Source organism: Rattus norvegicus, chromosome 3, assembly GCF_021556685.1.
Source record: "Rattus norvegicus strain SHRSP/BbbUtx chromosome 3, alternate assembly SHRSP_T2T, whole genome shotgun sequence".
Taxonomy (NCBI): domain Eukaryota; kingdom Metazoa; phylum Chordata; class Mammalia; order Rodentia; family Muridae; genus Rattus; species Rattus norvegicus.
The window spans coordinates 129,723,944-129,749,144 of NC_141536.1; the positions used below are offsets into that span (position 1 = coordinate 129,723,944).

Genomic DNA, 25,201 nt, shown 5'->3' on the forward strand with positions numbered 1-25,201 from the left:
ACGTGTCAGGTCTCCATGAACGCTTGAGCCTGTGGGTATTCCACGTCAGCCATTCGGGGAGCTAAGTGGTCATCTCTCCTGTGCATCACGTGTGCACTTCTCTGCTATCTAATAATGTTGACCACCTTTTCACTAACCCTCTTGGTTATTTTAAGTGGCTATTCAACTATTTTCCCCCTTAGACTTTTTTGAAATTAAAATATAATTTTATCATTTCCCCTTTCTCCTTTCTTCCCCCTAATCCTTGCCACACACCACCTTTGCTAGAAAACTCGTGGCCACTATTTCTTTGTTGTTATATATGTACATACATTTGTGTGCATGCATGTATGCACATGCACCTGCGTCTACATCACAGCTCCTGAACCTAAGGCCTTACCTAGGACCATACCTAGAGGGACTGGGAAGCCTGTAAGAGGCAGAGGAACTGGAGATTTGCTGTGAGATTTTATCTCCTAGAAATGTCAGAGACGCTACCGATACAAAGTCTCACTAACACGGCTGCCTTAGCAAGGCACCACCATAGACATGCTAATGTGAAGGCTCATGAGAGCCCAGCCCTAAACAGGGAACTACGGGTAACTAAGGAAGGCTGAGAGTTGAAGAAATAGTTTTGTGCAGTAGAGAGTCTAGTACCAAGTGTCGATATCCAATACCAAGTGGCTAATCCTAGAATTATATATACGTTTTATCTGTTTTCTTTACAGATTCTTTAATAATGGTGCTGCTGATGACTTTACTGTGACTTTCCGAAGTTAAAGTCAGGAGGGTGGATAGTTCCACATAAAGGCTGGGTGCCTGGGCAGAGAATTCTTAGGGTGGAGGCTTGTTTTTTCCCCATTGCCAAAATTGCTCTGATTCTGTTTCTGTCATTTAACTTTGAAACTGCCTCAAGGCAGAGTGAAATGTTAGAGGCACCAAGATGAGAGAGGTTCAATTTGAGTCTGGTTGCCTTTTAACTAGCTAACTATCTGGACTTCTTTCCACCCAAATATTCTCCCTTGGAAAACACTAAAGACAATGGTATTAAACTTGACAAATTTCTATGAAGCTTTAACAAAGAATGTTGAATGGAATGTAGCCACATGGAATTACCAAGGTCTGTTAATTCATTACACAACCAAACAGTACACCTACATGCCTTCAGGCCCTCTGGCTGCTCCACTTGTGGCTTCATGGGACAATGCTTATTTGTTTGTTTGTTTATAATCTGGCACAAGTATGCCTCTCCCCAGAGTCTGTCTTCTGAGACCCATCCAACCACAACTTCATCTTCATCCCCTGACAGCAATGATGAGAGCCTGGCCCACATGCTTTTGCACTTGGTTGTTTTGTCATTTTCTTATGTGGTAAAGTGGTTTCTGTCAGGGAAAATTATTTACAGTCTCCTCACATCCTCACTCAGAAATGACACACTGAGAGAGCTGCAGGTAGCTAGATCAAGCCAATAGTAATACTCAAGGTTTTTCAGTGGGCCACCTTCCTCAAATGGAACCTAGTATTTGTGTTGCTAATATCCTGATTCTGAAACAACTATGTGTAACTTATAGGAAAAATTCTCATTCAGATTTTAGAAAGAAAATTCTAACTTCTAATAACTTCCAGGTATATACTCAAAGAGCAAAGGCCTATTCAGAGAATCATGAAAGGCTCAGCTCTTATGACGAAAAAGTAAGAGTCGACTCCAGCTTTCAGTACAATTCTGTGAATAGGTCTGTGGAGGGAGGAAGATGCTGCTCTGAAGCCGCGGGTGATCTAGGATAAGGATGAAAGTGAGTAGTTCCTCCATAAGTGTCCTAAGTTGTATATACAGGCCAGCCGGCAGCTACCCACAGTGCCCACAGTTCCCATGAGAACTCTCAACAGATCCTTGATGGAGACATACACCTCAATAAAGCACCAGAACAATGTGTGGGGCATGGTCAGTGGGAGAGAGGTTGATAAGCCTCTTACAGGGAGACTCCAGGGCATGTGTACACTCCTCAATCCCCTTCAATACACACTGTGTACCTAAAGTAGGACCACCCAGCTATCCAGACACACAGCTTCAGCTGTCAACTTGACACAACCTAGAGTCAGTTGAGGAGGGAATCTCAGTTGAGGAATCACAGCGATGTCAACGAAGAACTGTTTTGATTACTAATTGATACAGAAGGGTCTAGGTCACTGGAGCAATACCACCTCTAGGCAGGCACACCAGGGTTGCATAAGAAAACAACTGAGCATAAGCCAGAGATCACACAGGTAAATGGCATTCCTCCCTGGCTTCTGCTTCAGTTCCCATCTTGATTTCCTTCACTGTTGACCTGTGATTCAGAAATATAAGCTGAAATAAACCCTTTCTCCCCTAAGTTGCTTTTGGTCAGAGGGTTTCATCACAGTAACAGCAATGTAAACTAGAACTATGAGGAAGGAAAGCACAGGGGAAGATTAGTTTAGAAACTCAAGTTGTTGGTTCTAAATCCTAGTGGCAGGGCTGAGGCCCAAACAAACCGATACTGAAAGTCAAAGGAACAATGTCAGACACATAGGAAAATGTCCCCACCGGGAACTACGCTACAACACATCTCTGACAGAGAGGGGAATGTCCCAGTTCTCCTCCTTTACAGACTCCTAACAAAGGTGTCTAGGCCTGGCTACATGTTAGTTCAGCTGAGTAGATGAAGGTGATATCTTCATTAAAGAATATTTGATATGCCACCCAATTAGACAAGATGGATGAAGCAAAGAAGTGCAGACCGACAGGAGCCGGATGTAGATAGCTCCTGAGAGACACAGCCAGAATACAGCAAATACAGAGGCGAATGCCAGCAGCAAACCACTGAACTGAGAATAGGTCCCCCGTTGAAGGAATCAGAGAAAGAACTGGAAGAGCTTGAAGGGGCTCGAGACCCCAAAAGTACAACAATGTCAAGCAACCAGAGCTTCCAGGGACTAAGCCACTACCTAAAGACTATACATGGACTGACCCTGGACTCTGACCTCATAGGTAGCAATGAATATCCTAGTAAGAGCACCAGTGGAAGGGGAAGCCCTGGGTCCTGCTAAGACTGAACCCCCAGTGAACTAGACTATGGGGGGAGGGCGGCAATGGGGGGAGGGTTGGGAGGGGAACACCCATAAGGAAGGGGAGGGGGGAGGGGGATGTTTGTCCGGAAACCGGGAAAGGGAATAACACTTGAAATGTATATAAGAAATACTCAAGTTAATAAAAAAAAAGAATATTTGATATTAGTTAAGCCCTGAGTAAAATTCAGATGTTTTAATGTGAATGCTAGAGTCACCTAGTTTATCCCAGTTAGATAAACTTTATCTTCTGAGTGAAAATATTCTCAATTGCGGAATTATTAATTTGATCTATTTCAACCAATTAATTCCAAAAGAATATATTTTCCTTTCAGCATTGAGGAAAACACACACACCACACACACACCACACACACACACACACACACACACACACACACACACACACACACACAGAGGGGGGTGGAGGGAGAGGGAGAGAGAGAGTTTTACGCATTTAAAAAGATCTAACATTGAAATATTAAAGTAATCAAGGAGGGGTTAGGTAGCTGGCCCAGGAAGCAGCTGAGGTTAATGATTATTGTGGCCCAACTCTTCATAGTTTCACTTATCCTTCTTCCAGCTTCCTACTCTATCCTATCCTCTAACCATGGAGCTAAGTACCCTTTCAGTGTATCCATACTACATATGCTACCCTCCTACCAGGCACACAGCAGCTATCTGCAGCTCAACTGTGCTTACATTTAAGGAAACATGGAGAAATATCAAAGAGCAGTTATGCTGACAATCTGCATATGACAAATAAAAATCTATAAAAATGCTTTTTAATGAAAAGGTGAAGGCTCTTAATACGGGAAGGAAAATAAGAACTGTATGTAGAGGCCATGAAGCTCTACAGAGTAGCATTTGGAAATGAGAGATAAAGGCCAGGTGATAGGTGGGGGCGAGTGTAGGGAATATGCATGCACTTCTATGCAACATTTACTACAGAATAAAGTAAGCTTTACCATAGGTATGCTTGCACAGGAAAAACACAGCATATACAGCATTTGTACTTGGTGGAGGTGGAAGGGTTAGGTCATGTCCTCTATGAGTAATAGCACTACTATGGTTGTATGTAGAACATCTCTGTATGTGTTCATGTGTGTGGGTACATGTGCTCATGTGAATGGACGTGCACATATGGATGTCAGCAGAGGCTGGCATCAGGTGTTTTCCTCATACACTCTCGACCTTAGCTTTTGAGAGAGACTCTCACTAAACCTGGAACTCACTGATTCAGCTAAACTGGCTGGCAGGACAGCCTCATGGATCCTCTTGTGTCTGCCTCCTAGGAGATGCTGTTACAGATACTTGCTTCTGAGCCTGGACTTTTTATGTGGATACGCGATCTGAACTCAGGTTCTCAGACTTGCTGTAAGCACTTTGTGAATGGAACCATCTCTCAAGCCTCACATCGTTTTTAAAGTCACATTCCTAAACCTATTTCTTTTCTATACTTACTGCTTTTTGCTTGAGTTAGCTCCTCTGCCTCAAATAAAGATACTCCAAAAATCAGGTGAGAGCCCTGGGGTTGACCTGGTGTCAAACTAGGAATACCTGGAAGTGTTAGGGAGGGCACTGGTGATCTTTCCAGCATCCACTGACCCACAAACACTGGACTTTCTTCCTTTTTCTGGTTCCTCATGCTAGCAAGAAAATTCCAGTCTTCTCACTGGATCTTCTCAGTGTCCCCAAGCACTCTGTATTTTCACAGGACAGCTCTTAGTGCTTCATCACTGTAACTTAGCAGTCTAGATTTGGTTCTCATGAGAAATCCTGTCAAGAATAAACAGCAGGTGTACTGGCTCCATTTTCTTCCCTCTGTAACCCCTGACAAGGGAACCTCGGTGTCCCATATTTCAAAAAATTAAAGTCTCTGAAGTTTTCTTGTTCTCCCAAGAACTGAATTTTATGAGGACTTGGCAAATATAGCTGATTTTTATAAAATGTTGGCGATATCTGGCATCTGGTACCCAGGGCAGAGTCCCCTTTCTTTCTATATGGTTTCATGAAGAACAAGCATGGCATTTCCCCTGTGCAGTACAGAGTCACATGCTGAAAATACAACAGGACTAGGACTAACTTCCAGAATCCATGAAACTGAGCAGAATGGGTCTGACTAAAGATGAGGACATGTGGAATGGGACTGACTAAAGATGAGGACGTGTGGCTTTATGTGCTTCACCTTGCCATCTTGAAAAATGCTGTAAACAATACAGAACAAGAAGTTAAAAACTGTCTGTAATGCAGGGGACTACCACAGCACAAGCCACCAGCAGGGCTTCCACCCTGAGGAGAGAGCAGGGTATAGGGAAGGTCACCCACAAGCTTGTTCATGATACCTCATTCACCCACCTTGTGATATCGCAGACCACCCATGAATGCAGTCATCTATACCCTCAGGTATTACAGCCACATGGCGATAAAAGTTTGTAGATCTGGGGACATGTGTATATAAATGAGTATGTGTCTGGATACAGACTGCTCTCTGGGAGGCAGAAGCAGGCAAGGCTCAGAAACAAGAGTCTGTGGAAGCCTAGATCTCTGGTGCTAGATGAAGAAAGGGCCAGAGGGCAGGCCTGAAGCTTGACTTACAGCCAGTGACCCTACTGTCCTGAATACCTGAAAGGGAGGGAGAGAAGGAGGAAGGAGGAAAGGGAGAGGGAGGGAGGGAAGAAGAGAGGGAGGGAGGGAAGAAGGAGGAAAGGGAGAGGGAGAGAGAGAGGGAGGGAGGGGGGAGGGAAGGAGGAAGGAGGAAAGGGAGAGGGAGAGAGAGAGGAAGAGAGGGAAGGGGGGAGGGAGGGAGAGAAGGAGGAAGGAGGAAAGGGAGAGGGAGAGAGAGAGGGAGGGAGAGAAGGAGGAAGGAGGAAAGGGAGAGGGAGAGAGAGAGGGAGGGAGGGAGGGAGGGAAGGAGGGAAAGAAAGACAAAGAAAGACAGACAGACAGCAAGAGAGAGCAAGAGAGAGTGCAGAGAGAGAGAGAGAGAGAGAGAGAGAGAGAGAGAGAGAAACATTTCTAAAGGAATTCTAAGGTACTGTGGGCAAATCTTCACCCACTGCTTTCCTTCCCTCTAGAAAATCTGTATAATGGCACTTTCCCATAAAAGAATGAAGTCATGGCTTTGGGTGATATTGGAGAAAACATAAATATCAGATGATGAACACATAGGACTGAATGAATGGCCAAATGATTGGGAGAACTCAAGACAAGTGAGTATTCAGTCACATATGTGCCACACCAACCATGTCTTAGGGGAGAAAAGGCCCAGAGAAGCATATGGTGTGCAGACTGAGAAACAGAGCATAGAAAAGCAAGTCTCTTGAGAAGTGGCTTGTTTTAAGTCTAGGGAGAGAAGACACAGATGAGCTTGAAGAACTCACAATCACAGCAGGGTCACTTTGAAGAACACTGTCAACTGGAGGCAGCTGGATTACAAAACAAGGAAAATAATACCATTGGTCTAGAACCAAAAGAATATAATGACTAATTGATTAAATACATCAAAAGGGAAGGGTAGATAAGTAAGCTCTCATGCACAGCTTGACATGATCTGTGAAGATGTGGATAAGTACAGCCTCCTCCCCACTCCTAAGGTGCACACTAACTGCACAAGGACTTGATCCAAAGAACACAAGGTAGGAAGTATGTGGGAAGGTCTGGAGGGCAGGAAACTTTACAATGGAGAGACCTCGGCCAGGTGGTCAGGGCGCTGGTGACAAAGTGGGTCATAGTGACAGGAAGTGAAGCTGAGACTTCACTTCTGTCCACTGCCTCTCCTTGACCTATAACATTCATCCAATCAGGAGAAAGTATGACAGAATTCTCAGCTGAGAACATTTTGTAAAATTCCTGGCCAGTGTTGAAGGTATTAAATATAAAGGCAAGTACTCGAAACTGTCAAAGCCAGGAGCCATAAGAGCCAAGAGCCATAGAGAAATAAGGAGTAAATGCCGTAAGTATAGCACTGTGGGTGGATTCTAGGAGGGAAAGGTGGGGTACAGCCTGTGGTCAACAGTAGTACACCCATGCTGGCTAGTGGTGCAGACTGTGCCACCCTAATGGGGAGAGGTCAAAGAAGGGAAACTGGTAAGGTAGTTAAGAACCCTCTGTACTCTCCTTACCACTGTTTCCTGTGTTCTAAACCTTCCACAGTAAGGCTTATGGTTTCTGATCCTATATGAAAGAAACTTGGAAGCAAATGCTTCTACACTCACACAGGAAAAGTGCTAGCCAGGAAATCAATAAGCCAACTTAGATCCAGCAGAAACGTAAAGTCACATGCCATGTCACTGATCCCAAACTGGACAGATGGATGCTGCAGCCTTCAACTGTATGTGAGGAACTGCTGCAGGCCTAGCACAGCCTTGTATGACTGTATGACTGCTAGGTCTGAGTGGGGCGAGTCTTAGGGGTCAAGTCCCAATGACTTTATGTTCTAGGATCTCAACCAGCTTTTCACTGTCAGGGAGGGAGAAAAAAAACCACCCTAGCATATGACAGGGAGGCACACTTCATAAGGATATTCAATGACCATAAAAGCCAGCCAAGAAACAGACTAAAAAGACATCAGAAGTAGGGGACCAGGATAAAGACGGTATGGCTCTTTAAGAACTCATACATATGCTTTACCAAAGGCTCATTACAAAAGAATGTGAATATTACATGTCCTCACAATCTAGAAATAATAACTTGAGTACCTGGGAGGTGGGAGTAAACGAATCCTATTTATTTTAGGACAGTCAATTGATAATTTGCAGATACAAACCCTGATATTTGAAAACCATCAACTTTAGCACTAGTTTTTTAATCATTTTTCTTGAAGTGACACTAGTTTTGGAGGACTTATAGCTCATGGCAGAGACTCTGTAAGTTCAGCATTTTCTTTAGTTTTGTTTTCTTTTCTTTAACTTCTGTTAAATGCAAGTAAAATTCAACGGAATGCTTGTACTTCATACAGGAGATATAGGATGAACACCATGGTTAAAAGCTGCTTTCTTGTTTTTGTCTAGTCCCTTTAATTCCTTTTTATATCTACCCATGTATCTGCCTATACATTTCCAAAATTAAGATAGCACTCAGAAGGCAGGAACATTCATTATAGTTAGAGAATGACTGAGTAACCTGTTGTTTTCTTCTATTTCTTTTATCATGTACAATTTTAATAAATGAGCATGCATCACTTTTATAGAAACAATAAAAATGATTACTCTTTTTATAAGTTTAAAGGAATGGTTAAATGAACACCATATGTCTTTTTTCTTTTAATAACCTTCGATTTGGGGTGATTGGATTGCAAATCCTAGCTCAGCAAAACACATGTTATACAATGGAGAGCAACATGCAGAACATTCTAGATCCTGGTTTCATCATCTGCTCCGTGAAGGAACTGAGCAGAGATGTTTATGTTCCCACTCTGCGGAACTCCAGTGCTGGTGATTAAAATCTCTCCACATTGAGCTATAAGCAACACTTCAGACATGTGGAGGGGTTTACCTATGATCTTGGCTACACTGTATTTCTCTTAAGGAGTGCATCTTACTTCCCTTAAAACCTTCACAGCATTCTCACTTGAAGTGAGGCTCAAATGTGAGAGAGAATGAAGCCCAATATAATAACGGAACGTGTTAGTTTCTGAGAGGCAGGGAACAGGAAAAGGACAGGCACAAATGGCGACTCAGTATTCATGAGAAAACTCTCGAAATGGCATCTTTTCCGGCTATAGCTGCAGCCCTCCCAGCAGGAGTGGGAAATGGTGAAGAGGCATTTGAGCTCTTCTGGGAAAATTGTATATTAAAGTTAAAAATGATGACTGAGGTCAAATAAATTGGGTGTTTGTGGGAGATCTGATAGGCTGGAGAGTGCTGGAAGAAATTTTAACAACAGTTCTATGGCCTACTTTGCATAATTATGAAATTTGATTATGCAGAGCAAAACACTGGAAACAAACAGATGAGGATTAAAATAGCACTTTTTCTTTTTTGGTCTGAGAGAAATAATAACAACAAACTTGCTTTGCAATTCAGTAAATAAAACATTCTGGAGACAAAAGGATGAAAATTAAGAAAATGAAATCAATATATTGAGACCTGCTGACTTCCCATGGAAGTTGTCTTTCTCTTAGTACATGAAGAATCTCCAAACCAAGTAATTAGCTTTGTTCTGAATGTTCAACTAACACAGCTGTATGTGTCAGGTTCAAAAGAGTGCTGTATGAAGACCATCCGTAGGAGTAAAATGACTAACTCCTGTGCGGAAGACTAGAAACCTTAAGTAGCTATACCTATACTCATATGTATGCACATGAGAAGTAAAACCAGAATTCTGTTAAGCCGTGGTATTTGATCAGCGTGAAAATTTCATTAGGATGCTGGTTTTAACTTTTCTTTCTGATTCCCAGTGAACACACCTAGGCTAGCTTTCTTCAGTCATCAAACGCCAACTCTAGCGTCACCATTTATTAAAGAGGGTGGGTCGCTTGCACCATCAGAAAGGCAAGCTAAAGGTAATAGAAAAGTCTGCTTCCATTAAAAGCTTTCCCCTCTTGGCCAAGTCTACTTTTTAGGTTGAAGTCCAGGACATCTTGGAGGCAACATGCTGAGCGGCAGCATGATTAGTTGAGATAGAACTACTGGCTGCCCTAAAGTGTAGGAAATAAGTAATGAGAAGCTTTGCTTATGCTTCATGATGTTTTTAACAATAAAGTAGATAAAACTGAATCACTAAAGAAAAACCAAAGCTAAAAATGTTGTGGAATCTTAGAGTTCAAGGAAGTCATGTGACTTCTATGAACATATGTATGTCCACTCCTCATTTCCTAGTTAGTAACACTTAGCTACCCACCTAGCATTTAACTTTTAAAGCCTGGCGGGGAAGACAGAATGTGGGCCTTGCATTGGTAAAATCAACTCTAGCGTGCCATTTCCAAAGAGACCTACCTGCATATAACTGGCAGCTTTTGAAACAGCCACACCCTGCAGGCTTATGGCTATAAATTTCAGCCTCTCAGCTTTTGAGAAATGCAAATAAAGAAAACTCATCAAAAGGTTGCCATAATTCTCACGGCTGACTAGAAGGAAGCATTTTTGACTATTCAAAATTAATAGCAGCTCCCAAGGCCTTATAGGTCCAGCTGTCACTGAGAAATACACTCACAAACAAATAAGCAATTCTCTCGGGTTTGATTTGTTAGTGGCATGAAGCAGCAGCCTTTAGGGAGCACTGAGCCACCTCCACACAGGATTTATGAGGCCAGGCCCTCCAGACTCTGGCACATGCTGACTCTCGTGACCACCTGCTGTAGGAGAACATGGCGAGACCTTGTGGGTTGGTCAGTTAACAATCCCAAGTAGGGTACATCACTAACACATACTGCTTTCCTCTTCTCACCTAAATGCATCAACATGGAGCCACCAGGCTTGGGAATGTAGACAGGGCCGCATGGCTTCTAGACATATTTGGTATAGAGATTAACTGTCTCCGCACACAGTCTCACTCTTCCCAACACTGGTGTCAATTTCATTCAGGTGTGAACCAGTGAAGACAACCTGATGACATTCATGTACGTTGCAGAAATTTTTGAAAGTAAGAAATACAGTCAGATCTGTGAATATTAAATACTGTGTTTTCAAGACTAAGTAAGAAGTCGAATTTACTTCAATGCTTGCATTTCCCACCTCTTGCTATGATGTTAATTGTCTCTCTCTGGGTCTAAAACAGGCCAGAACTTGTCACTTGTAATGACATTCAAAAGAAAGGAACAATTTCTGGTTATCTAGGTTAGTGTCCACAGGGACTTGCTATGAACACATTTTTAGAAAATAGATTTTGTGACATTTGGTCTCATCTACAGAATTCTGTAGATTAGAAAACACAGTCAAGAGAGGGAGGCACAGGATCAACGTGAGAGCGACGACCAGCAAACATGCACCACGTTCACTCCAAGTTCTTCATGACTTGTAACCAGCTTCTTTCTCTCTCTGATTTTTTTATTTCTAAAGTAAAAGGATGGGCTGCTCAGGCATGAAGGACTCTTAAAATGTGGATTTCATACTCTGAAAATCGTTTCTAGCTGCAATCTATCTATCTTTCACTGCTAAGAAGACGGGACAACACAAGCCCACATCTCTGGAAAGTCAGGACTTCGCTACTGCTCATGCCTTGGCCTGTCTTTGTTGTTAATGTCGAGACTATTCACGGCGCGCTCTCACTGGGAACCGGCTCACGTTTAGCAGTGAGATCTATGAAACTGTGGCGCCAAGATGGATGTGAAGGCAAAACGCAGGCAGTCTCTTAATTAGGGCCTAAAGACCCTACCCAGAGGGGGCTGCTGTGTGGCTACACACTCCTGGACCCTACATAACATTTACGAAATCAGGATTTCCTGGGCTATAGTCTCTTTCCACATACTTTAGAAAACCCTTTCAAGGTAATTCATTCTCTCTGAATTCAGCTCTGTATTTCTTTACTTGCTCTGGAAGCAGTGGCTATAACACATCTATCCACCAAGCAGAGAGAGGTGCAGTGTAAACCACTCAGTTGGCTGCCTGTGCCTTGGATGATAACATACCCAGGTCAGAAAGCATCTATTTTTGTCTACATAGCTATTTTGTATTTAAAAATTCAAGGAGGCAAGAAGCTTTGTAAAACTGAATTCATTGAAAGCTTACTGAATGTTTCTGTGGATCCGCTTGGTAGCATTATGATTTTGGAAGTGAGTACATCTGCAATTTTTTGTACTAACAGTGGCATGATGGATATAAGCCTGTTTAGAATACACTGCAGTGATGAATAGTTAATAGCTCTCTAACACAAACATGAGGCCAATAGCGGGTTCCTTTTCTCATCTTTATTTGGTGCTGCTTTGGAAAAATTACTTGGAAAATAAAGGTGAGAAATGGTTCTCTAAGCACACACTGAAAGTCCACATACGAATTAAATAACCTCATATCTGTTTTCTTCCCTCCACTGGTACACACTGGGCACCTAGTGAAGAGCAGAAGATACAAAAACCAACTTCTCTAACATAGTAACCTACTAGTTTTATTTGAAGATTCTAAAAATATTTTTCTCACTCAGCATCATAAAAAAAAGGAGCTCCTTTAGGGATGTATGTGATAGAAAAGGATTGCATTTGACACCAGAGAACTTTTATAACTTACTTATCTTTAAGTGATGAATTAGGTATGGTATAGATAGGCTGTGTAGCCTATTATATGTAACTTTTTTACCAGGCATGGACATCAGAAGTTCACTTAGTACTTACTTGCTTTGATTGTGTGTGTGTGTGTGTGTGTGTGTGTGTGTGTGTGTGTGTGTGTGTGTGTATTTTGCCTATATATTTGTGTTCCATGTGTATGCCTAGTGCTCACTGAAGCAAAAAGAGGGTTCCAGAACTCCTATGACTGGAGTTACAAATGACTGTCCATGTTGGTCACAGAATTGAACCCAAGTCCTCTGGAAGAGTGGCTAGTGCTTTTAACTGCTGAATCAGCGGCGCCTTTACTATATATTTTAAGATACAACATATCCAATTTCATTGTTCATTCTTTTGCCTTTAAGCAGAATAACACAAACTGGCTTCAGAATTATTTCTAACCAAGAATATTACAAATGATCCTCAATCAATTCCAATGTTACTTGCTTTCACTGGAAGATTCCCCTGGGTGAGGGCACAAATCTTAGTCTCTGCCTGCTGCTGTAAGAAACTATCTTAGTCAGGGCAATGTTTGCTCAACAGAAATCTACTTCTGGAGATGGAGAAATTCAAGACTCAAGTAAAGGAGACATGGTGAGGGCCTATTCACCACAAATGCCTCCTTTGTTGCCCTCCTCTGGCAGCAGAGAGGGACTAAGTATTCTGGGCTCCCTTTATTAGGGTTCTGATCACATTAAACTAGATTTCAACTTTATGACTTAGTCACTCCCCCCATAGGTCCCACTATAATATCACTAAATATGGGATAAATTTTACACATGAATGTTGGAGAGCACAAATATTCAGTCTGAGGCAATTCCCAGAAGGCTGGGCATACAGAAGGGAGAGCTGTTTGGTAAATAGAACAAAACTGCAGTCCTTTAGAAGGTTGGGCAGTAACCATGACCTTTGAGCCTGCTACAAGCACAAGTCCTCTCCATGGCCCTATGGATTATAGATTTATGGCCTATAGAAACAGATTCTGCATGAAACAGATTCTGAGCCTAGGACAGTTGCCCACAAAGCCAGAAGGAGGCTATACCAGGCCACTGTTATTCATTACAATGGGTGAAAACTGGTGTGCTTTTAAACATGTCATCTTCTCTCTAGCTTCTTTGTGAGCATGATTCTTGGACTTAAGACTGCATCAGGACCCATGAGTGTACATCCTGAAACAGTATTTCCACCGTTTTCTTAGAGGAGCAAGTGAACATGCAAAGGAACTTTGTTCCTGAGGACACAATATGGCTGATATTTCAAAGACACAATGATTTTAGTAAAGTAAAAGTACATGGTTTTTCATACATACACAAACAGAGAGCACTGTGGAAGTGATCTGTGTGGTCAGATATGAAAAACACGCAATCTGGCAGATGCTGCATCATCCTTCAAAGCTGCCTGCAGTTTATAGGAGGCTACTATGATCTACTGCAAACTAGCTGTGGTATTATCATTTACAGACATGGAATCTAAAAACATGGGGTTAAATTTGATTAAGACTCTGTACAAGGTCAATAGAAGAAACAAACAAAGCCAGAAGGTACTGTTGGTCTGCATGATACATGTCAGTACATCATGGGGGGAAACTAAGTCAGAATAAAGGAGCCAGACTGTGTGCAATCTGGGAGAAACTGCTAATATTTAAAAGATGCATGAATAAAAACAAAATAACAATTGCCCAATCTCCAAATAATGCAGCATCTTCTTCAGTGGGAAGAGAGCCCACTGCTTCTCTGAAGGGAGTAGGAAGCACCTGGTGTCAGTCCAATGCTAATGCGCTGCTCTTCAATAATAAAGAGGAGCAGGGAGCCAGGCTTGGTGGGTCCTTTAATCCCAGAACTTGGGAGGCAGAGGCAGGTGAATCTCTTGAGTTTGAGGCAGAGTTTGACACAGTGAAACCCTGTCTCAAAAAACCTAAGTAAACAAACAAACAAACAAATAAATGAAAAAGTGAATAAATGAACTTAGTTTCATTTTTTTCCTTGTCACTGTCCTATAAGAAAAAGCTTAAAGCTTTGTTTTCTATCTTTTCACCCTCAACCCCTCCATTTCTTATTGTTTTATGGAACCAAGTGGCTTAATTTGGTAAGTTGGTTTGTTTATAAAAACCCTTGGTGACATGTCAGATCTCTAGTGATCAATAGCCCCTTATTGTTGTCAGTGGCTTACTATGCACATGTAGATCTCTGTAAAGAAACATTACAACAAATAATTGATCACAGTAATGGGGTTACATGGGGAGATGAGGTGAGTAATGGTTAAGGAGTTTGAAGATGTTCTCCCAAGGGTGATGCTTGTTGGGATTCTCATCTTGCCTGAGTTCAGAATTGTCTTCTTGATGTTATATTTGCACAAGTCAACTGTTTAAGCACAACTGAACAATAATAGAATTTCTTCACAGAAGTAAGTTTTACAAGCAGATCAGAGATGTAGATAAGCCCATAAATGTCCAGAGAAGGAGTTTTTTTTTTTTTTAAAAAAGGGTCTGGAAACTGGACTAATACTCTATAGAATGCTGGAAATCTGAAAAGCTGCTAAGCCAATTTGGTTAGTGGGCAATAATGCCCTAGAAAACATGACATTCATCCCAGTAAGATACTTCCAGACTAGAGAAATGACAGTTTTTCCTCAATACTAAGTGAGTGCATGTCTTTTATTGAGGCTATGGCAGTCCTGGCTGTGGAGTTTTGCCAGTGAAAACAGTATCTCCACTTTAGCATGGGATCCCAGGCCAGAGGTACTAATATCTACCCACGTGGGGCCTCATATCTCTCAGGTGTGTAGGCCATCACCTGTGAAATGTGGGGCAAAAGGACCAGCTACTAGACAGCCTCCTGCACCTACTGCCAGAGTGCTGGAGTTTCGACCCTGATGGACAATGGGAGGCAGGAAGGCAGGGGTCTGATGTGCATAGTCTATGGGAGCCTGTTAAACTTAAAGTTATAGATCGACTCTGATAGATACTGCAAATAGATATTTCAGAGGCTTAGATTCAGACAAACTTCAGAGAAGACTAGTCATATTTACCATGTCTAGTGATGCATACTTTTAATCCCAGCACTTGGGAGGCAGAGGCAAGTAAATGTCCATGAGTTTGAGGCCAGTCTTGTCTGTATGGTAAATTTCATTCAAAGCAGGGCTGGAAGACCCTCTATTCTCACCTCCACCAAAAACCAGACAAACTTCGGTATACCTTCCTCAATCTTTACCACATGGACTTAGAATCTATTATTTGAATCCAAAAGGAAGCACTGAAACAACATCATCAAACTCTCCATAAAAGGAACTGTCACATCCAACTATTTCAGAGTATGTCCCCAAGAGAACATACTCCAGAAGGGAGTGTGAAAGAACAGGATGTAATTTTAGACAAAGTTCCAAAAGATTACAGGCTGTAACTAAAACTCAAGTTTTAAGGTGTCAAAAGATTATCTTAGCGAGCATATTACAGATTCCATATATTTTGAATCCCACTGTACTTTTCAACTTTCTTCCAACTGGATCAAAATGTTGGCGCCTTGTAATGAGTAAACTTAGTGCATATATATATATATCATTCTAAAGCCTTATCACTGAACATCGGTGAAGACAAGAGTAATTTTCTAACTCTACAGAAAAATGAGCCCAATGTGGTGAAGAAGTGGGATAAACAGGTGTCCGGCAAAGAGAATTCCAGGGCCCTGAGACAGTAATCCTGTGGCTTACCAGAAGAAGCCATGTTAAAGTCACATGCCTGGTATGGTATTTTCTGGCCACAGTATTTGGAAATAGGAGATTAAGATTAATGTTACAGACAGAGATGAAAACAATATCCACTAAGGACAGAAGTAATACCTGAAAAATATCCAGCAAACAGTATAAATTTTGAGGTGCAACAGACACTTAAGGAGTAAGATGATGTGAGCCCAAGCTGCACAAAAGCGGCCTGATTTTACTAGGGTGTTCAGAGCAGACAGACACTCAATCCAGAAGCTCTGCTTTGAGATGTTAACTGGAAAGAGTTGCTTTACTTTGATGGGATAAGATCAATATAGAATTAGAATAAGGCACCATAATAATGTCAAATGTAATAGTGTTCATTTACAAACAGGAGATGAAGATGAATATAGTGGTGCATGGTCTTCATCAGAGTCGTGGGGAGATGGATGCAGGATGCTCCAGGATGCAGGCAGTGAGACCTTAGCATACAAGGTGCTGTCATTCACGTCAAACCTCCACAATCCCCCCACCCCCTCCCCAGCTGGTAACAGCGCTGGATGTTCAGTCAGAGGGAGAGTGACAGGAGGTGACAGCACCACACTAGGCCCACACTGGATGAGCATCCACATAATGTCTAGTTGTGGCAGCTGAAAAGCACACTGGTTGGCACCAAGGCCTGCCACATGCCATGTTTGCCAGTCTCAGACCACTGCTTCTGTTATCTGTTCTCTTTGAAATGCATTCACACATGCATCTCATGGTCCTCCTTCATAACTAATGTATTTTGTCCTCAGGATAAAGTAATTATAAGCCACAAAATTGAACTCAACGCAGAAAAGCAATTTTCGTTCTTGGTTCCCATCTCAGTCCTGAGGCTGTGTTTAGGAAAGGACCCCTGTGAGCACAAGTCTGAATGCTGAACTATTGCTAGGAATTAAAACAAAAGTAAAAGAAACAACCCAATAATTGCTGATCTAAACACTGGTGTTTACTTTAGGAGAAATTCATACATCTTCCTATATAAACTGAGGACTTAACCTCATCTTCCTTGATATCTCCAACTGGTTGTTTAAGAACATCTTCAAATTTAATCTACAAAATATAATTCTGGATTTGAGTTCCCTGCCATCCTAGCAATCCATTCTCCAAATGAGTGTTCAACTGACCTTTAGAAAGTGACACGGGGCCACTCTGTTACCTTGTTTTATCACCGGTGGCTTCCAACAAGCTAAGAATACAGCTTAGTATCTAAGTGATCATGATGTCAGCCTCCGTCCTCACCCTGACCTCATGGTCCATTCATCACACACCATTTGTTATTGGATGATAGCAACTTGAACCCACCCCATGGCATTTGTATCTGCTGCTTTCGATGACTCAAGATGTGCTCAGTTCTAGGCATTCATGCATGGCTTTTTCACAATATTCAGGTCTTAGCTTCTATCTCTTTGAGTCTTGCCTGGCCTGCCTGGTTAAAAGCTGTCCAATTGCCTAGTTAGGCCACTGTACTGTTTTATTTACTCAGTGGAACTTCACTGTAGTGAAAGTGCCTAAGGGATCTGTTTATTGTTAATCCTTTCTGGAGATTCAAGAGAAACCAGTCACTATTGAGTCACTAAGTACAGATCTGTTACTGAAGCCGCTAATGGACAAGTAAAGCCAGTTTGGTTTTCTTCATTTGATGATAATATATGTCAACTTGTTTGTCCACATATCCCCCTCCACAAAAAGATTTCTACACATAATAGTTCCTGTTCAAATCCTTTTCCTGGTACTAGGAAACCCTGATTTACCAGTTTCCATCATGCCAAGCCCATGTAAGCTTTCTTTTATCATACCTGTGCACATGACTTCTGTTGTAATGTTTTCTTCAAAATAAAATAGAGGGCTGGGGATTTAGCTCAGTGGTAGAGCGCTTACCTAGGAAGCGCAAGGCCCTGGGTTCAGTCCCCAGCTCCGAAAAAAAGAACCAAAAAAAATAAAATAAAATAAAATAAAATAGCACTCAAAGAGATGTGTGCAGGGTCCCTTTTTAAACTCTTCTGTGTCTCTCTCCACTCACTTGAACTTGAATTAAATCTGGCCAAAGATCCAAGAACTGGGATGGCCTTTCTTCAACATGCCAACACCTTCTGTCCCCTCTGCTGTTCACTGGTATTTTCATATGAGTCAGCAGACTTAATTGAAATGACACCCACAAAATGGCCTTCTTCAAGACAATCAGTTGTTGTCTTTCCTTGTTCACAGTTAGTCTCTCTCCATAAGAATGTAAGATACGTAAGAGAAAGGACATTTGTTCCTAGACACTATGGTACTATTGGAGGCTAGAGGACTGTGAATACATGGAATAACTTCAACAAGAATTGGAATAAAATAATCACGGAATAAATGGTACATGCATGTGCAAACACACGTGTGCATGCAGTTTACATGTTTTGTTTCAAATACAGTACTTATTCTATTTACTATGTGGGGACTTTAGAGACAAAAGAGAGGCAAAACCTATTCATTATTAAAGAACGAAATGTAGCAATTCGTAACCAGGAAGCTAATAAGCTACAAGGTTCACTTTAAAATCAAGTTGCTCTGTGTATTTAGTATGTGTACAACAATGCCCCCTTTTATTGTCAATATTAATTTGGGACATAAAGGTAAACTTCGGAAGCAAAGTTCATGACTTGAACTGATATGGTTACTTCTGGAACCAAGCGTTTGAGGATAATGAACCACACAATGCATACTAGAAGGTTCTCCGGTCTTTCAAAGATGACTAGTATAGCAGTTGAGTAACAACACCAAAGATGGCTTCATTTTATCTGGGTTACCGTGAATCTTCAAATCAAGCAATCATTCTATTTAAAAAAAGTTCCCTCTCGTTTCACATCATTAAGAGAAGGTAAAAGCCATGGCAATGTTAAAGAACATTAGTTTATTCCTGTAAACTAGGCCAAACTGGAGTAAATTTTCCTTCTAAAAGGCGATTCATCACACACTGCACTTTAGAGACAGTGGGGGAAACACTTAGTGAAGTTTAGAGTAGAAAGTGACTGTTGACTGCAGTCAGTTCAACGCTAAATTTCTACAGGGCTGAAGCTCCACACAGCAGCTTCTGACTGAAGCAAATTGTGAACATCTGGAAATGCAATTCAGACTAGCAATATTTTTCTTTACTTAAACTTATTTGAAAATCCAGTATTTGTCCAAAAGATGGAGATTATTAATGTAGCAACACCTTTGGGTATCCAATCTATGCCATATATTCTTGCTTCTAGATAATTTCATGTCACTATCTAACCTTCTCTCCACTGTCAGAATAGAAGACAAATCTCATGACTTGATTGCTCATTAAGTCGAGGCCTAAGCAGGAATGAACTTTTTCTATCTGAAAAAGCAGATTGATTGATTGATTGATTGATTGATTTCTTTTAGTAGATTGATTGATTGATTGATTGATTTCTTTCTTTCTTTCTTTCTTTCTAATTTTAGTTTTTTAGAGACAGGTTTCCTCTGTCTAACAGCGCTGGCTGTCCTGGAACTCACCATGTAGACCAGGTTGGTATCGAACTCACAAGGATACACCTGTTTCTGCCTCCTGAATGTTGGTATTAAAGGCATGGATCACCATGCCTGACTATGTTTGTAGATCTTATTGTTTAAAGGTTATAAGTTGATTAAACCATCTCAAGTAAACCATAAATTTATGTAAAGGATGTGGTTCAGTTAATATCTACTGTTTTCCAAATCTGTGCTCAGAAAATCTTTCAGTTGTACAACAGAAACGTAATGAGGACAGAATGAAGACAGAGTGCTGACAGATGAAATGAGGTGGTGGGGTCCAGTGTTGAGGAGCTGAGAGCAGGAGGGTGCTGCTATGCTGTCAGCTCACTTACTTTATAAATGTGCACTATTAATTGGCAATAATGATTTCATAACTCACCTCTGCATACTTTAGCTTCAATGTTTTATGCATTTCTCGAAAACGACTGTAACGCCTGAATACAGTCCATGTCTCATCTAGGACAGAAATCTATTAGCAAGAAAGCAAAAACAAGTCAGCATTAATTACAACAAAAAAGTAAGTAACTTTGAAAAACATAATTTAAAAATTTAATTAAGAATGATTAGCATGTAAAATGTCTCCACAATTGAAAACATTATCTAGCTGCATAAATACAACTTATAAATAGTAACTGTGTCCTATTAAACATCTCCTTCTGCCATGTCTTGTAGGTCTTATAACAAGTGGTCACAGCCAGAAGACAACCTCTTAGCAGATCACAAGAATGGTGCCTGCCTCCAAGTCTGAGGACCAGAGTTCTCTCATCAAGACCCATATAATGGCAGAAGAGATCTGACTCAGAAAGTCGTCATTTGGCATCTACATGTATTCCAATGAACATATATCCAGCATTCATTCATTCACTCATTCATTCATTCATTCTCTCTCACACACACATACATACACAATTTATATATACATACATGCATATATACATACACATACATATATACATATACACACATATATACATACACATATATATACCGTATATTATATATCATGAAAATATATTATTATAGATTATATAATATATAATTATATATATGTGTATATATATATATATATATATATATATATATATATATATATATCAAGGGGAAACATGTATCCCTTAACTCTCCAACTAGCTGGTAGAATCCCAGAGTATATTCTTTTGGGTACAGCAATGTGTTCCATGTAAAATGTCTATTGTGGGTCACTAGAGGTCCCCATAGTGGACAGAAGGGAAAAACAAGAGGAGAATCAGAAATAAAAAGGGGAGGAGAAGACAAAAGGAGAGAATTAAGTAAAACATTTCATTGTGTTAGTGATCACTATCTTAAATACACACCAGTTGGTTTTCCATCTCTCCAGGACAGAAATTCTGTTGTCAACTCCCTAGTTTCCGGGGTAAAGGCAAGCAGCATAGCCCATCACTGCCATCAGCAGCTGGCACCTCAGCAGCCTTCACAGACACAGCTGAGCACCATCAACCTCCCGTCTCAGCTCCACTTGCACTGCTCTGAGCTCCAGACCACAAACCCAGCCTAAAGACACCTTCTCTGGATGCTCCACAGGCATGCCCAGTTCAATGTGATAGTCTCCCATCTAAAGACACTGGTCCACACTCAACACACCCAGCCAACCGGAGGTGGGGCAGCCATCCCCAGCTGTCCTTCTTGTAACATCCCCACATCTGAGTAAGTCCGTGGGACTTACCAGGACTTCACCCCACTCTTAGAAAATGACCTCATTCTGTACCGGCACCCGCTGCCAGCAGGGGTGAGAGAAATCCCATCCGATACATAAGAGAGAAGTGGAGAAAACCACATCAGCGGAAGAGAAGCCACAGTGAAAGAATACCCAGGTAGGGGGCTTCCAGAGGAAGTGCCTTGAATCCCGGGATTGCCTGAGTCACTCATCTCCAGATTGGTAAATGAGCTGTTTGTCGGGGGTGGTGGGGGTGGTAGCGGGGAGGGGGGGTGTATGATGAAGATTTATTATTATGCTTCTGTAATTTGCTTAACAATTTAATAATGGCATGTTTCTTCTCGGGGTCTTTGAGAACAGGTGTTTCCTAACGAACAAGTGAGTTGTCAAGGCGTCGGCATCGCAGGTGCTCTGCAGCTGTGGCCTGCCTGGCTCTGGTGGGCACTCCAGCTGGGGAGCCGCTCCTCACAGCCAGGATGGTGGGGCTTTCTCTTCAGATCCCTCCTCACCAGACCTTGCAGAGTCATGGCTGAGGTCCAGGAGGCAAGGTTGCCACAAGTAGTATGGCAGGACAGGGCAATATAGGAACTGGGCATGTAAGGGAGATTAAGAGCAGGGAGGAGGCCTCTCAGCTCCCCACATGCCTGGTGCTGTGTGGTGCCAAGAAAGGCAGAGCTACTGGAGCTACAGCCATGATTTGTGAGTTGGAAGATGTAGGAGGTCTGAGGTAAGGTGAAGCATGATCCTGTTGATATGAGAAAAATCACTAAAGAAAGTTGACAGTGCTAGCAGCAAACCGCCAAACTGAGAATAGGACCCCCTTGTGGGGAATTAGAGGAAGGACTGAAAGAGTTGAAGGAGATTGCAACCCCATAAAAACAACAATGCCAACCAACCAGAGCTTCCAGGGACTAAACCACTACCCAAAGACTATACATGGACTGACCCTGGACTCTGGCCTCATAGGTAGCAATGAATAGCCTAGTAAGAGCACCAGTGGAAGGGGAAGCCCTTGGTCCTGCCAAGACTGAACCCCCAGTGTAGGGGAATATGGGGGAGGGCAATAAGGGAGATGTATAGGGGGAATACCCGTATGGGGGAGGGGAGGGGAGGGACTGGGGGCTTATGGACAGGAAACCGGGAAGGGGAATAACCTTTGAAGCATAAGTAAAGAAATATATAATAAAAATTAAAAAAAAAAAGAAAGTTGACATTTTACCTGTAACTCAGAGTCCAATGCCTCCTTCAGGGGGACATTTCCACCAGACCTCTCAGACTCACAATGGAACAACTGCAAGATCTTGCAGCACTTCAGAATGTAGCAGGAGCATTAGCCACTTCAGCCTCCACTAGGGACATCTGTCACCTCTGAGGTGACTCCTCATGCTGAACCACAGCCCTAACAGACTATCAGAACACCCTACTAACACTCTTGATAGGGTCTGCTCATCTACACCGTGTGTCCTGAGGCTCACCTGTCCCTACCCTTGGCAGCAAATGTCCCAGACCTCCAGTTCAACTGTCTAGAGCACCCAGCTGCAACCAACTCTGTTTCCAGACTAACACAACAACGTATTTCCTGTCGCATTATCCTCATAATTACCTCGACAGACTATCACTATGCCATTTTAAACCCCCATTCACTAGTCCTCCACTGTCTCCTCCATTAAAACACTTCTATTAAAAGGCTTACTTATGATACCATCAATTTATTTCTTCTTGCTTCTCCTGAATCCACACTAAAACAGCATCCTACCAAGGTCATCAGTACCTCCACATTGCTACCATGGGTTAATGTTCTCAGTTCACCTCTGGGTGTGACCCAAGCAAAGCAGTCTTCCTCCTCCTGCTCATATTTCCACTTGGCTTCCAGGCTGTTCCTCTTTTATCTTTATAACTTTTCTTTTCTAAGACGTCTCATATCCCTGTCTTCTAAATACTAAATGCACTAGAATCTCATCCTTGAACATGTTTTATTTTCTACCTGCATTCTTTCCTTCAGCGATCTCATCGCCCAAATTTACATGGCAGCACTCCCTGCATGCTCATCTTCTGCTCAACCTAGACTCAAATATCCCACTGCTTACTTGGATGTCTAACACGCACTTCAAACTCAACATGGTGGATTTGCTAAAATTTATCATACTTAACCCCCATCCTTTCCTCATTTCAGGTAATGTCATTTTGCTCATTCAATCCCAAACCATGTTGTCCTCCTTAATGTTGCTCTCTTATACCTTACATGTAACCAACCAGCAAACCCTTTATTTATTCAGAATATGAATCTCGCCATGACTGGCCAGGTCCATCACTCCTATCTAATTATTTTTGACAGATTTTGATGTTGGTTCCTTAACTGTGCCTGTCTTTCTTCTCATTCTTCATTCTTTTATCAAAGGCCTCTTGTTAAATATTGTCAGGTGAGGCCATTTCTTTGCTCAGATGTAACACCACTCACAACATCCAATTGTAGTGAGGTGCACGTTCTTTCCCTCACCTACTCTGTCTTCTCCTTGGGCTCATCTGAAACCTCTGTAGACTCCCGGCTTACCTGGAACATATCAGACATATGCACTGCAGGTGTGACCTCAGGAACCCTGCACATATCAGATGTGTACACTGCAGGTGTGGCCTCAGGGACCCTGCACATATCAGATGTGTACACTGCAGATGTGGCCTCAGGAACCCAGAACATATCAGATTTGTACACTGCAGGTGTGACCTCAGGGGACTGTGTGTTTTGTTCTCTTTTAGAAATGTTTACACTCCAAACACCTACCTTGTTTCCTTCTTCATGTCTGCTCACAAGTTACACAGCTAGTGATGTCCCTCCCATCACATCCCATCTAAAACTGCACCCCTTCCTTGGCTCCATTTCTTCTTCCTCCTTTTTTTAAAAAATTTTGTAATTAGCAATATCTGAGTACCAAATGAAAACGGCACACCATTAACTTAGTTTCAGCTTTTCTTCCTCACTAAAATGTGAGTTCTAGGAAAGCCTTTCTTTTACTCTATGGGTCAGGGCCCCTTAGAAGAGTATGAACCACACAGGAGGAATCCTAAAGACCAACTAGAATAGCCAACTCCAAGACTGACTTGTCTCTAATACTCTCCAGCTCTTTAGTGACTTAAAACAGAATATATATCTTTAAAATTTCTCTAGGGAGAAAAGGCCTTTAAAGAGATCAAATAAAACTGGGGTGAAGGAAACTGGGTGCTGAACCTAGGATCCTTTGGCCTATATTTTCTTCCTCTGTGGCTTTCACAGCTTAACACCTAACTACTGTTTGATATCTCTGGTGAGAGAAATGGCACACCACACCCACACCACAACTTTGGGTATGACTCCTCCTTCTCATGGCAGCCCTGGGATAGTGTCTTGCTAAAGTATTCCAACTCCCTTAACTGCACACTATAAACTCTGTGAGAGGCACAGTGGCAATGGGCATAAGACACTGTGTGACATCTCTGCAGAACAAGGTCAAGTCCTTCTATGTTGAGGGCTGAAGGATTTCTCATGTAAGTTTAGGAGGAAAATGCAGAAATGTAAAATACAAATTGAAGTCCCAATTTGCTCTGAATTAACACTGGGCATAGGACAGGATTTTGAGCATGAGGAGAAGGGTAAGCAGAGCAGCAAACCTGAGAAGTCAGACTTAAGTCAGTCAGTTGTTTCCTTTAGCGCTCAGAAGGCAAGGCATCACTACCACACACTTCTGAGGAGCAAATTCATTACTTCGCTCTTGCTGAATGGTTCTGCTGATACAAACCCATCTTTCCTGGGCCATAAAATGATTGGGAGCAGCTTAAACACCATAAACATGTCCATGAGATGAACTGCACTTATACATAAACAATTCTCAAGTGAGCGCTTCCCACACGGTTAGCTTTTATACATATTTGCAGGGTTAGAGATTGTCAATTTTAAGACGTCATCAGTATCATTTGCTGGCGTACAACCATCTGTGTGAGGAGCAGCTAAACAGTTTG

At 41.9% G+C, this 25,201-nt stretch overlaps 1 protein-coding gene across 12 annotated transcripts in view; it reads right to left on the bottom strand.

The window, feature by feature from the left end:
- Kif16b (kinesin family member 16B) overlaps positions 1–25,201 on the bottom strand; it is a 291,124-nt gene that overhangs the window by 40,054 nt on the left and 225,869 nt on the right. For all 12 annotated transcript variants that reach the window (XM_087652214.1, XM_087652212.1, XM_087652210.1 and 9 more), the window contains 1 exon segment: positions 19,898–19,987. In XM_087652214.1, the coding sequence (XP_087508340.1) occupies positions 19,898–19,987 (90 nt within the window).